The 14913-nt window shown below is 36.9% G+C and overlaps 1 protein-coding gene across 1 annotated transcript in view; it reads left to right on the top strand.

Moving 5' to 3' along the window:
* Nucleotides 1-14913, top strand: part of DOCK2 (dedicator of cytokinesis 2) — a 213235-nt gene that overhangs the window by 66779 nt on the left and 131543 nt on the right. The window contains exon 26 of the mRNA XM_069772259.1: nt 4176-4324. Within this exon, the coding sequence (XP_069628360.1) occupies nt 4176-4324 (149 nt within the window). The remainder of the gene's footprint in view (nt 1-4175; nt 4325-14913) is intronic.

Genomic DNA, 14913 nt, shown 5'->3' with positions numbered 1-14913 from the left:
TTACTTAACTTGTGCAATGATATTAATATTATAATCTGAAATTTATACACCCATTCAATAAACTTTTCTTTGTCCCAAGATAACAGAGGGATTTCATATTCCGTAGAATGTTCCAGTGAAATGGTTGTAACAGGGTTTTTAAAGACGAGAAGGCATGGCTAGTCCATCTGCAGGCTCAGGCTGAGACCAGGGCTTGTTTGCTACAAATGCTAGTCTTTTTCAGTTACTTTGATTGTATGTGTTCATCAGAACATCTTGGAATTCCATCCTCTCATGGGATGACTTCAGCTGTTGGGGATCTTATAAACCTAATTAATTTTCCTCTTCTAAGACTATTGTCTTTTGTTTATGAATAATGTCCTAGATGTATATTATCCGAGTTGTTTACTACACACAAAATAAAGTAATCCTCCTGTATTGCCTTAACTACGGAGCTGAGTTTACCTAGCAGCCAGTCAAAAAAAACAGGCTATATGCCTAAACCAAAATAATTAACAACAACAACAAAAAAATACAGTTTACTTATAATAATATGTTAAACAATTTTTCCATTAATTACAATTGCAGGGTTTTTTTTTATCAAAAGGAAATAATATAGCTAAGGCTGGTTAACCGACCTTTGAATTTCCACATAGCTTGACGCTTCAGCATTGTTCACATCTGAAAATGCACTGTAACTGATCAGTTGTATATGTTAAGTCCTTTTAATAGAATCTGTATGTATCAAATATGGATCAAATTTTAATTTATAATGCAACGTACAACTGGGAGTAATGATGCTTGCAGAGTAATTGCCTCTTAAAACTGGAGGAAATTGTTGTACCTTCTGCCTCAGCTGTCCTCTCGGTACAATAGGAAAATTTTGTCTACGCAAGAAGTCTTGCTTTCTTAATGTTTAAGTAGTATGGAATGGCTTTATGCAGAAGAACTGTGTCAAAGACTTATTTCTCTTACCAAAACATATGTGCGTGTAGTTTTTAAATGAGTTACAGACAACAGTGGACTTTGCTCCAAACTTTCTGACAGTCTCCATTCATCTAGCGGTCTCCTGTAAATTTCTTGCTGTGTGCTGGTACTTGTTATCAGTAGTCAGCTACTATCTTCTGTTTCTGAGGATTAGCAGCTGGTCATTTGCAGTACACCAAGCTACTACTATGCTACCATTAATTAGTGATTTTTGCAATAAAGGATCATAGAATAGTTCAAGTTTGAAGGAACCTGAGAGTGTCGAGTCCAATCTCCTACTCAAAATGGGGTGAGCTGTGAGGTCAGACCAGGTTGCTTTGGACTTACTCCAGTTGGGTCTTGAAAACTTCCGAGGCCAGAGACTGGGCATCCTGTTCATTCTGCTATTTGGCTGTCTTCATGAGGAAGAATTTTTTTGTAATATCCAGTCTGAACTGCTTGTTTCAGTTGAGTCCGGTTTTTTTATTATTTTAAAATCTGTTAAATCATGCCATCTTTCAGTAACAGACTGGAAATCCACTGCAGTCCCGTTTTAATTTCTCTCTTGCAACTTCATAAGCAAGTTCCTTGCATGTACCTCACCATACATGTACCGGCAGCATATGGACTGTATGGAGAAGTTAAAAGGCTGACAAATAACTCTTTCAGCCCAACTTTGCAGTGGGAATGAAACAGTAATTGCTGTTCTAGAGAAGTGGGTGTTTATACTAGTGGGTTTAGCAGGTGTTTACACTGATAACGCTTATGGTCTTTTTCATAATTGTCATGAAGTGGAACTTGATTAGCAATAAATGTTATGTCGAAAGGAAAAAATATCTTAAATTTTTTTGGAGTGGTCAGAACCTTGATGAATGAATACTGAACTGATCATAATATGAACTGTTTCTCCCCTGAATAACCCTAGAGTATTGAAGGACAGTTTCCACAGATTGCAGTGAAAACAGAATTAAAGTTTATTAGCTTTTCAAAAGTAGGTAGGTAATAATCTAATTTACAACTTGTGCTTATTTGTTGACTGAATGTATCAACCCTTTCCTTATTAAAAAAAAAAAGTACTATCACATTTCAGCAAGTTTTAAAGGTATTGCATACAATTTTTAACATTCTTTAGTTTTTGGTCAAGAAGCTAATGGCACTGCATTTGTTGCGTTTATAATTCGTTATTAGAAGTGGTTCATATGAGCAAATCAAGAAAGAATTTGCTAATTATCAAATTACATCTCAGTTTCAGAAAACTGTGTAGTGTTTGATGTCAGCAGCTGGTGACTATGAATCTATCAGTATTGATGACTTTTGGAGGGGAGTTTTTCTCTGTCTTCCTGGACACAAATCCACACTGAAGTGCTTTAGGAGTGTTAGTATGCCCTGCTACAATGCTCTACCAAGTGCTTTGTAAGTGCAGCAATTTGGTTTCTGGAACAGAGGGGTAGTTGGTGGCCTGCATTAAGTGCAGGAAGCTGGTCTATGTCCAGAATTGATCACATAAATGAAGTGTAAGCTGTGTGAAATTCCTTTTTATGCTGCTCTTTGAACAGGTCTTGTGTTGGTACATGTTCTTTAACTGCTGTTACACTAGTGAGTTTATAATTTAGTCATTGAGTAAGATTTCTCTTGTAGCTTGGAACAAGGGTTAAACAAAATCGGATAAATAGCTTTTTATTCATGTTCTGGCATTAGCAAGAGTAGAGATACTTTATGAGTGAACAAATTATGCTGCCCCTTAGATGTGATTAAAAGTTCCTGGCTTTATATGGCTTGGAGATGTTACTTGAAATAAGAATAATCTGTATGGATAGCTGCTGTTGCTTCATCTGTAAAATTCAGAAATTCATAATCTGCTTCCCATTTTTTTCCTTTCTTACTTTCTTACCCTCCTGTCTTCCTGTACTAGCACCTTTATTTTGGGGGGATTCTGAGTCCCTGACTTGTTTTAAATCACATTGGGTACAGTTTCACCACATCTCACACTCCATTTGTTTATCAGTGAGTATGCTGTATGTGCAGGTACAGGTGTTCTAAATAATTCTTGGAAGAAAAAAATAAAAAGCCACATTTTCATTTTTGTTTGCAGTAATTAAGAAGTTTTCTAGTTTTGTTATTTTTTCTTTTTCTCCCCCCCCAAAACTGTGATACGTGTTATTGATAGAAAATAGTATCCAACTGGCAATATAAATGTTTTTCCACAGAGTTAAGACAGACAATTTTAAGCAATAAGAAATCAGTTGAATGGAAATGAGTAAGAACTTCAGCTTGCTGTCTGTGACTAGAATGCTTCTGTAGTTCTACACAAATTTTATTCTGAGGTGGAACCTCTGAAGGTACATTTAGCTCTGTTTTCTTCCCAGGTTATTTTCCTAAATGTAGCAAATCTTTGAAACATCTGCTCAGTGTTACTCACCCTGTTGTGCTGTACTCTCTTTAATTACATAGCACTCACTGTACAAGTAAGTTGCTACTTAAATCATTCGGTGGCATGTATCAATTAAATTAGGAAAAAAAAAATCTTCTACATCTTTTATTCCTAGATAGACAGTGCCTTCATTGAAGTTATTTCAAATTTGTGTATCTTGTCCTCCTGACATTTCCTGTAAAGCAGCTCTATCTTAAAAAGTCAATATATACGTGAGACTGAGACGTAAATTACTATTTGTGTCAGCTTCCTTAGATTTAAATAAGGATGAATGTATGCATAGCTCTCGCTCTCATAGGCTTGATAGGCCTTTCATTAGAGTCTTTTCCTTGTCTGCATTCTTTTATGTGTTCTTAGAAGGTATGTGTCAAAACTATGCACATAGAACAATTCTGTTGCTATTTGTGTCTTATTTTCAGAAAGAATAATTTAATAAGTATAGTATTTTTCTTACATTAAACTCCTGTTACTACTTCCACATAGCTTATTACCAGGTGCTTTGTAAGTGAAGTAAATAATTTGTCCCTAAGTGCCAGGGACAAGCTAAACAGCCTTCAGAATTTAACTGAAATAAATTACTTTTATTGGGAAGTTGTGTTTTTAATATATGAGAAATACTGTTGACTTAAACTTGTGTGATATTTTTGTATCCCTGAGGCATGATTGGAAAAATCAACAAATCCACGTTGGAAGGGACTGTAGCTGTTAAAGCATATTGTGTTTTACTGTTTGGAAGAGGGTTTATTTGCAAGTAGTATTTAATTTATATATGTTCTTAAGGTAATTTCCTTTCTTTCAGAATGCAGGGACATTCTGCTTCCTGTGATTACAAAAGAGCTGAAGGAATTACTGGAACAGAAGGATGATCAACAGCTCCAGGTCCAAGAGAAGAAGTACTGTGTTGAATTACTCAATAGCATCCTGGAGGTTCTGAGCTGTCAAGACGCTGTAAGTATTGATGGTGATGTAGATGACCCAAGTCTGTAGTAAGCCTGAGCTGATTAGGTAGTAAATTATTGATGCTGATGAATCTCATCGAAATTTTTAATACAAGTCAGTGGCAAATTGAACTTTTCTCCTATTTTTCATAAACTTAAGTTAAAGAGCAGTTGAGGTATTAAAGGTGAAGTACTGAAATCTATGCTATCTTTTTTTATTTCTCAATTTTGTATTTTTAAATAGTCAGCTGCTGTAAATCACCATAGTATTATTAAAAGCAGTGAGGCTGCTGTGTTTTTTCCTAGCAGAGGTTTAAATACTTCTAGTTTTGACTGGTCAAGTTCAACGGAATACATACTGAAATGAATTAGAATATTACGACACCAAGCTGAGTATCAATGGTATCGATGACACCAAGCTGACAGGCTGACACGCCTGAGGGATGGCATGCCATTCATAGGGACCTGGACAAGCTCAAGAAGTGGGCCCATGTGAATGTCATGAGGTTCAACAAGGCCAAGTGCAAGGTCCTGCACCTCAGTTGGGGAAGCCCCAGTATCAATACAGGCTGGGGAATGAAGGGATTGAGAGCAGCCCTGCAGAGAAGGACTTGGGCTTATTGGTGGATGAAAGGCTGGACGTGAGCTGACAATGTGTGCTCACAGCCCAGAAAGCCAACCGTGTCCTGGGCTGCATCAAAAGAAGTGTGGCCAGCAGTTTGAGGGAGGTGATTCTGCCCCTCTACTCTGCTTTAGTGAGACCCCACCTGCAGTACTGTGTCCAGCTCTGGGGTCCTCAGCACAGGAAAGATGTGGACCTGTTGGAGCAGGTCCAGAGGAGGGCCACAAAGATGATCAGAGGGATGGAACACCTCTCCTATGAGGACAGGCTGCAAGAGTTGGGGTTGTTCAGCCTGGAGAAGAGAAGGCTCTGGGGAGACCTTATTGCAGCCTTCCAGTACCTAAAGGGGGCCCATAAGAAAGACAGGGACAGACTTTTTAGTGGGGCCTGTAGTGATAGGACAAGGGGTAATGGTTTTAAACTAAAAGAGGGTAGATTTAGACTAGATGTAAGGAAGAAGTTTTTTACAGTGAGGGTGGTGAAACACTGGAACAGGTTGCCCGGAGAGGTGGTAGATGCCCCATCCCTGGAAGTGTTCAAGGTCAGGTTGGACGGGGCTCTGAGCAACCTGATCGAGTTGAAGATGTCCCTGCTCATTGCAGGGGGTTGGACTGGATGACCTTTAGAGGTCCCTTCCAACCCAAACTATTCAATGATTCTATGATTATTCCAAGTATTCAGAATAATTTTCAATTTTGATCTCATTTCTCCTATAAAAACCTTTGTGGTTTCTGAAAGAAATGTTTTTCAGTGTACAAATGTTGTAGCTTATGGTTTCTGCTTTCAGCAATGTCTGTGCAAAACAGATTACTCTTTACTATACTTCATTTTGAGTCTGTAGTTTCATTCTCAGGCTCCTGAATTTTTGTTGCACTGTGGAAATTGTCGTCTGGGTGGTTGCTTTTCTTATTTGAGAGAGTATTGAATCAACTTTTTACTCCCTCACTTTTTAATGAGCACTAGGTTATTTGATGAAGTTTCACAATAATTTGAGGAATTTATTCTGAGAAATCCTCATAGTTAATTACATTAGGAAAGTTGTAATTTCTGCTATGAATATGTGCTGATTTCTCCTGAGCTGTAGTTTTCTGATACGTGCATTCAAACTTTGCAGGCTTTGGATAAAAGCAGGTTGTCATTTTAGTTGTTTTTCACTATGGATCCTTGGATCATTTTCTAGTAATGAAATCATTACAGCAAGTTGCATAAGTATCTTTGAGTTTGAAACTGAAGGGGCTTGTCTGTTTGCACGGGGCAATCTTTTCATGTGCATTATGAGCTGTTTTCTGCATTGTTTTAGATATAAGCACTTCAGGAGGGATTGATACAAGGTGATACTTAAGAGATATTGGAATATTTGAATTTCCAATGGAATTTATAAGATAAATGGTGAAAGCATGATAGGGCAAAGAGTGAAGTTGTAAGTTTATAGGGCTATAATGTAAAGTAAGCCAGTTTCATTACTGCATACTTTAAAAGATGAACCAGTTGTAAAGCAAGATGGATTAATACTTTCTGCATGTATACCACGTGAATTTTTATTTTCAAACTTAACAGTTGCTGTCCATAGTTAACAGTAGCTGACATGTCAAAGACTTGTTAGTGCCTACTGAAAATAAGGGTTTGTGGCTCATGTTTGCATGAGTGACTACATTGCTATATGCAGAACAGCATGAAGAAGTCAAATTCTTGTTGCTTGGTATGCATATATGTAGCCCCACGCAGTTTGAAGACTATTTTGTAGGTTCAAACCTGTCCAGTTTCCAAGAGTAGGAACCGATATATCCAGAATGATGTAGAAATGCAACGGGCTGTTTTCCAGAGAAGAAACATTTGAAAATTTAGGGTTTTTTAAAAGGCATCCCATTATTATTTATTTCTCAAATTACTGTTTCTAAAGAAAACCTGTGTCTTATTCATATATTAAGTGTGACTTGGCGTAAAACCAGTTGCTAAGTAGAATTCTTGGTAATAAATATTTTTGTTCAATTTTGGAAATGCTTGTCAGTCTCCAACTTGCGGGGAAAAACCCCCAACATTTTAAACTGTAGATAGATTTCTTTTTTTATTTTTTTTTATTCCTCAATATTAGTAAAAACATAAAGCTTGAGGGCTAGAAGATGACCTATATCTGAACTGATACATCTCCTATAGAAATGTCTGTAGAAATAAGGTGTTGATGAAGTGCAAAGGTGATTGAAGAAAAGCAAGTGTTTGTTTCAATAAATTTCATGCCTGAGAGGTTTGTAACTGCTAGTTTTAGACAGTTCTGTGAATGCGTTAATGTACATATGGCTTGAGGACTGAAGAAAAAAAATAGACAAATACTTTAGACTTCATTTGGGAACGCTTTACTTGAAAACTGCTTGATTAGTGGGATGTTGCTGAGAGCTTTTCAAAAGCTCTTAATTCTTTTTCCTTCAGGTATTCTCCTTTGATATTAGGCAAATGCTTAGCTGTATTTAAAATCAAATGCATTTTATCATTGAGGAGAATGTTATCTTTAATAATAGCATTTTTTGGCTGTTTTTTTTCCACCAATCAGTATGATGTGTATGTTTAAACACAGCTGGAGACCAGAGGTTTAATAGGTAGTTGCACTCTTCGTATGTTTGGACTTCAGTCTTTTAACAATCCAATTAGAATTGTGTAATTTGTATAGAATTATGTTGTTTAAAAGCATGTAGTGCATTCTGTGCTTTTACTCCTATTGAAGGAGGTAGCCGGGCAAACCTTTTTGCCTTACGACAAACAATGGCTTTTTAGGCAACATGTAACCCACTATGTCATGAAAGTTGCCGAGAATTTAAAACACATGCATTTAGAAAAACCAAACACATTCACATTTGTTTAAAACAAGTGGCATTTCTTCAATAGCTTCTTTTGAGGAAGGTAATCTGCAAACTGGAGGTTCTCTATGAGATGTTTGGGTGGCAGTTATCTACAGATTGCATTTGCACGACATACTGATGAATTTCTAAAGTAAGGAGAAAAGTCCCTTGGAGTAGGTTTAAATCCAGTAGTGATACCAGCATGTGACTACCCCTCTGGAGACATCATATTCATGAGTATAAGAAACATTGTAGAATATTTGGGATGTAAACAAAAGAACCAGATGCTTCTGTTGAGAAAAATACGTACCCTGGCATGCCTTCTGGCAATACAATTGCTGATCAGAGACAGTATGGATGTTAGAATATATTAAGGTATATGTCATTTAATGTAAGACTGTTTTTTTAACTACAACAGCAAATGCATGACTATCATTAGTAGCTTTTTCTTTCCTTGACAGAGAATCCATGGGTAAATTATTTTAGCTGTGCTAAACACTGGTCCTGCTTTAAGTACTAAAAATCTGCTTTTGAGATGACTTACCTGAAGGAGAAAAAAAAGACTAAAGGAAGGTAACACCTTCAATACAGCAATATCTAAGGCATCAGACAGTAATTTGTCTTTAAGAGACAGTGCAGATTTCTGGAGTGTAACATAGATGTTTAATTTCCAGCTAAAGTGAAAAATCTTGTTTCAAGGATATACAGTTTTGACCTGCAATGGGAAATACTTCATATCCCATACTCGTACAGGCAAATGGAAAAGGTTCACTATATGGCCAGATTATGATGATGGTAGTATTTAGGTAGGCTCCTTCAGAATGCCTTTTAGTGTGAGCTAGATATAGAGAATTGTTTTGGTAATTAACCAAATTATTTCTTATGGGATTGCACTTGAACCTTAAGATTAATGCAATTTTCTATTGAACAATTTATTTCCTGTATCTCTCAGCATCTTTCTAAGAAAATGGATGATTTGACCTGCTGGAGAAGAAAACTTCAGGCATTAGTGGCAGACTCACTTTACAGTATTAACTGTAAGCTTAACTCTGTCTTGAAAACACCAGCATCTTGTCCATATTTCTTCTGTTTTTCCAACTCAATAGAGAAATCCAGTTTTGGATTAGAATTTAAAACTTTTTGTAAACTTAGCTTTGATATTTTTGCATTGGATTTATTCTGTGAAAATCATCAGAAGTAGAATATACACAAAGGACAGAAAAGAAGCAGCAGTAGTTGTTCTATGTTTTGTGTGATCAAAATTTATATTGTGATGTGATCTTTGAAGTTGTTACAGAATTTTTGAAGAATGTATTTTCTTTATCAAAAAAAGAAGATATTGTGATATTATCAGCTCTGCTCTACTGTTTTGCCCTACCTTGTTTAGCGAGCAGGAACATGTGAATCATCAGATCCTTCTTCTCTTCAGCTGCTCTGTAGCTGCGGGGTTTTGCAGGTAGCAAATACATTGTAAAGAACTCTGGTTTGTGTTAAGGACTTTATGAATAGGCCGTCATTGTTTGGCATCTGGGTGAGATGCTTATGTTTGATTTTAAATTGCCTCCACAGCAAACAACTTTTGCACATAGATAACATTGAATCATGTCTAAAATCAGCTTTGTAGCTTAAGACTCTGTGCTTTTAGCACCTGTGAAATACAGTTAAAGCTTAGAACTGCAAGTAATTCATTCATTCACGAAGGTTGTGGTGAAATCCCTGGCTTTTTGTTTCTGTTTTAATTGGAAACATTTCCCTTTTTCCCCCTTTACAACAACTTTGATGCATGCAATCTGACAGTCCATCATAAGATGACTTTGTCTCTAATCTGACATATATCCTATAGTTTAATATTTACTGTACCAGAACAAGTTTTTATTTATAGTGCTTACATGATTAAATGTAATAGTAACTCTTTCTTTTGGAATCTAAAATAAAATCTCGCTTGAGACTACAAGTGGAAGTGAGATGTATAATATTTTCCGGTTCTGTTCACAAAGTCAGTAATTGGCAGCAGCTGCATTTTAAGCTGTTGATTATATTAGCAAACAAGTCTGGAAGCATTTTAGAGTTGTATGGAAATTTGTAAAGCATTTGCCTAACTTATGGCAGATCTTGTGACTTTAGCAAAAGAGAATTTCAAAGGAATTTAGTAAGGGAACCTGCATGTTCTTTTAGGGCCAGTTACCTTAAGTTCTTCTGCAGACAATTTTCCATCAGAACAATGTATGATTATGAACTATGCCATTTAAAAAAAAAACCCAAACTTTATCCTCTTATGTGTGCTCTTTTTTTGTGTCGGAGGGGAAGCACAAAGTTAGAGAACTGGATGCATAAGAGAGTGAGTATCCTGGATCTGGTTGGTATAGAGTTCATTTTCTTCATGGCAGCCCAAACGGTGCTGTGGTTTAAATTTTTGACAACATGGTGTTGATAACACACCAGTGAAAATTTTAGTTGTTGCTGAACAGTGCTTGCACGGTGTCAAGGCTTTCTCTGTTTCCCATGCCAAGAAGTAGGCTAGAGTTTGGCAAGAGTTTGGGAGGGTACACAGCTGGGACAGCTGAAATTACTTGACCGGAGAAGTATCTCCAAGTGGCCATGTCAAGTACAGGTTGTGTAATATTATAATTCTGAAGGAGCCATTCAGTTAGTCCATGTTTGTCACTGTCCAAATAAGTGAGCACTCTGTCATATTCTGAAGTGCATGGTTGACTCCAAGACAACAGAATTACTCTAATTTTTGTCCCAACCCTGTAGGAATTTAAACAGAACATGAAAGCTAAGTCAAACACTAACTGCTATTACTCAGCACAGGTATTTTTAAAGAGTGAAATTTTGTTTGGTTTGGATTTTCTATTAAGTAATTTATGTATACCAGCGTGTGCCATCCATCCCATCAATGAATCTGAAGGCATCTGAGTTCTGTGAGAGAACTTCCTACTGCTGACCTGCATACCGTATATGGGCTTTGATTGTTTCATGCCTTGGTGTCATGTTTTAACCCCAGCCAGCAACTAAGCACCACGCAGCCGCTCACTCACTCCCCCTGCCCCCCAGTGGGATGGGGGAGAAAATCGGGAGAAGAAGTAAAACTCGTGGGTTGAGATAAGAATGGTTTAATGGAACAGAAAAGAAGAAACTAATAATGATAACGATAACACTAATAAAATGACAACAGTCATAATAAAAGGATTGGAATGTACAAATGATGCACAGTGCAGTTGTTCACCACCTGCTGATCGACACCCAGTTAGTCCCAGAGTGGCGATCCCCCTGCCAGTTTCTATACTAGATGTGACATCACATGGTATGGAATACCCCTTTGGCCAGTTTGGGTCAGCTGCCCTGGCTGTGTCCTGTGCCAGCTTCTTGCACCCCTCCAGCTTTCTCACTGGCTGGGCTTGAGAAGCTGAAAAATCCTTGACTTTAGTCTAAACACTACTTAGCAACAACTGAAAACATCAGTGTTATCAACATTCTTAGCATACTGAACTCAAAACATAGCACTGTACCAGCTACTAGGAAGACAATTAACTTTATCCCAGCTGAAACCAGGACACTTGGTCACCTAGGAAATCCTTTTCATTGATGAAGACAAGCATACGTTTTGATTACCATAATCTGTGAAATGGAATAATACAATTGATGTTTTTCAAGGGAGCATTCATATATGGTACAAGTTGCTAATTTAGCTTCTGAAAAGTCTTATGCTTACCCAAATGGACTGCAACCAAATGGTGGGTTTTCCAGGTTTCACTAAAAACCATAGGTCATCCTTGTGAAGTGAAATATGATCTAAGAAAATGCATGTTACAGTGGGTTGCTAGACTGTCTTCTGAACCTAGAAACTGTTACTTAAAAGCTGAAATCTTGTGTATAGGCAATGTGTGAAAACACTATTTTTGTTAAATTAGCTATGTCAGTATTTAATACCTAATTGTTTCTTAGATTATCAAGAAGAAAGGTACTCTCAGTTTCATAAAGAAACCATTTTAATTCATTTGCTGGCATTTTTCTAGAAATTCAAAGGCTTAGCATAAAGTAACCTTTGTATGCTTGAGCATATGTCACAATTTTTCCAGTAAAGGTGTGTTACATGCTACTTGTGAATTCAGAATAGAGCTCATCTCTAATAATGGAGTCATGGAAAATTGTTAAAACCATTATGTAATGTTCTAAACCGTTACTAATAACGGTATATAGCACGTACTGAAATGTGGGAGGAAGTGAAGTTAGATTATAAGAGCGCTCAGCTTTGAAATGAATAAAGAAAAAGAAAAAAAAAAGGGCAAACTAATGAACAAGTGACTCTCCTGTGCCCAAGGAAAGTGTCTGAAGTGCTACTATGTAGTTTACAATTTTTGGCTGTTGGGTATTTTTAATTATAGTGGTAATCAATATTATAAGAACAGATATGATTAATGAATATATCTTGAATTGTAACAGAGGCCAAATCATAGAACATTTCTGCAGCACTGCAGATAACAACGCCAGCTGAGATGCCAGTTTTTATCTCTAGGTTTGTTACGGTAGCTGCATGGACAGAGTTCTAACCAGAAAGCTATTTCAGTGTTGCTGTTCTTGCAGTGAGACCTAGTATCTTTCCTGGGTGAAAAGAAAGTACACTCTGCAAACTACATGCTGTGAGTTTTAGTGCTTTAGAGACTGTTGTCAGAAGGTAGCTAGTGTTATAGCAGGTAGCTTTGCATACCTGCAAATGAATATTAAGAAATATCAGGAAAAAAAAAATCTGCATACCATGTTTACTTTGTTTAATGTGGCTCCCTCATTAATGGTGCTTTTTTGCCTTGGCTGTGTAGGATGTTTTGGTAATATCTGCATTAGCAAAGAGTGTGTCACAGTGCTACATGTGGTTCGTCGTGGGGTGCCTGACGAATCTGTTGTACATGGCTTGGGAGTTTACACTGAGTAAGATATGGTCTGATACTGTGGTTCAAATCTCTCCATTATGCATATGGCTCAGCTTTCTGAAGGCAGGCAGTTTAGAAACATGCTGGGGGACCTTACGTTGGTGTGACCCAAACATTGGTCAAGAACCTAATATCTTCATTTCTAGCACTGTCAAGGAGCTTCTAGTTTATCTGGAGTTAATCTAGTTTGTGTGCAACAAAACCACTCAGACACAGTACATGGTAAATGGAAATGATCAAGGGATTTGCCTCAAAATTGTTCTGAACCAAACTGCTGATATAGGCGTAGCCATATAACTTTAAGGGGCTTGATTTATGCTTAAGATAAAGGTATACATAATTACTGTATTTAATTTTTGTAGTTATTGAGAGGAAGTTATACGAATACTGCAGTTTATCAATTTGATGTTTGTATTTTCCAATTGGTGTCAATAAGAAATGAAAAATTCAGGGGCAGGGTGTATAATTGTATAAATGTGTTGTACTCTGTGTTGCTTCACCTTTCCTCTACTGCCCTGTTAACTGGTAGCTTGGTAAAATTACATATTTTATGGTAGGTGGCTTGCCATAGATCCTCTGCTGTCCTAGGATGCATTCTTCCATCAGTCAAGAATGCTTGTTTGAACCAAAATGCTAAATTTTGACTGGTACCCCAATGCACAAGGGTAACAAAAGTTCTGCACTTCAAAGCAAGCCTTGAAATTATTTAATAACTGCAATACTCTGGAATAAGAGATGGCAAACTGCTTTTGGACAGAAGTGCACAATCATAAAATACATTGCTGTAGTCCAAGTTCAAGAAGAATATACAAAAAAGGTTTGAAAACAAAACAGAAAACCTGTGTAGCTCTCTGTAAATAAAACAACATTCATCAAGACTGTACTCTGGAGATGTATCAAAAACTTATCCAGAGTGTAGTTTATTTAAAGCTAATTATTTCCTTTAAGTCACATTGGACATTACAGTAATGCTAGTGAATATGCAAAGCATTCAATTTCAAGGAACAAATAGGATGCCTTTCACAGAAACAGAAAATCCTGATGAAAAAAGCAATCATCTGTAGCAGGCAGATGGTTTTCACTGTAAGGCTACCAAACAGTTCCATGTCTGTGTACTCAATATTGCTGTTTCCTCCATTTTTTCACTGTGTAATCTCTATTTGTTAAGTAGAGAATGTCTAAACTCCAGTAAAGACATACTTGAATGGAATATTATTTTTTTTCAGTAGTTTTCACTAGGGTTTGCAGTAGAAGAGTAGGGTTTGAAAATGAGTTGCATTTTAGGTCCTGAAGGCAGTGGATGAGAGAGAGCTCTTCTATATGTTTTCTAGTCCAAGAAATTATGCTATTTCAAGCACCTTGGTGGCATTTTTCTTACCTATGGTTGGCTCATCTTTTTTGACATCCTTTGTCCCCTCTTCCTCACACTGTCAACATCTGTGCTTGTTTTCCCTTTTATGGCTTCTTGCAAGATGCCATCCCTCTCTGTATTTTTTTCCTATTATGCTCTGCCCCTTGTTCTCAGTTTCAAGCAGGGTGCAGTAACTATTACATTGTTTGGTAAAACAGTAGTGAAGAAACTGTGATTCAGTTAAATGCATCTGTATTGCATTAGTACAGTCTTGGAAAGAGAAATCCTTGAGATGGTAAGAGTGGCTTGTGTAGCCTGTTAGTCCAATAAAATTTATACTGATCTACAAAGAATATTTCAAATGATGTCTTGCTTTCTAGCTGTATAATAGAACACCCCAAAAGTGAAAAGCTTGTGAAGATACTCTGGTGCCAAGGGTTGCCACTGTTCAACAATCCAGTGGCAAAGCTAGATTTTTCTTTTCCTACTGTGAGGTCAACTGTGCCAGTACACTCATTAGGAGGACTAAGATATGCTGCTTCTGCAACATAGAGTCCAAAAGATTCTGATGTTTTCTCTTTGAATGAAAAGTGTCTTTCTGATCACAACTTTGCATAAGTCTGAAGAATTTGCTTTGCTGTGTGACAAAGCACGGTTATGTTTTACTGGAAGAAAGTGCAGTTTTCTCTCAGAGGTTTTTCAGGTGATTTAAAAAAAAGAAGAGAAGGAAAAAATAAAGACAAGAAGAGTATTTGGTTAATTACTAGAGTTGATATGGGGAGAGATGCACTGTAGGTTTTTATTTTTAATTTCACTGTTATTTCCATTGCATTTAAAATACAAAGAGCCAATGCACTGTATGGT

This window comes from Haliaeetus albicilla, chromosome 27 (genome assembly GCF_947461875.1).
Source record: "Haliaeetus albicilla chromosome 27, bHalAlb1.1, whole genome shotgun sequence".
Lineage (NCBI taxonomy): Eukaryota > Metazoa > Chordata > Aves > Accipitriformes > Accipitridae > Haliaeetus > Haliaeetus albicilla.
Note: the sequence above shows the minus strand (reverse complement) of the source record. Positions and strands in the feature narration are given on the sequence as shown.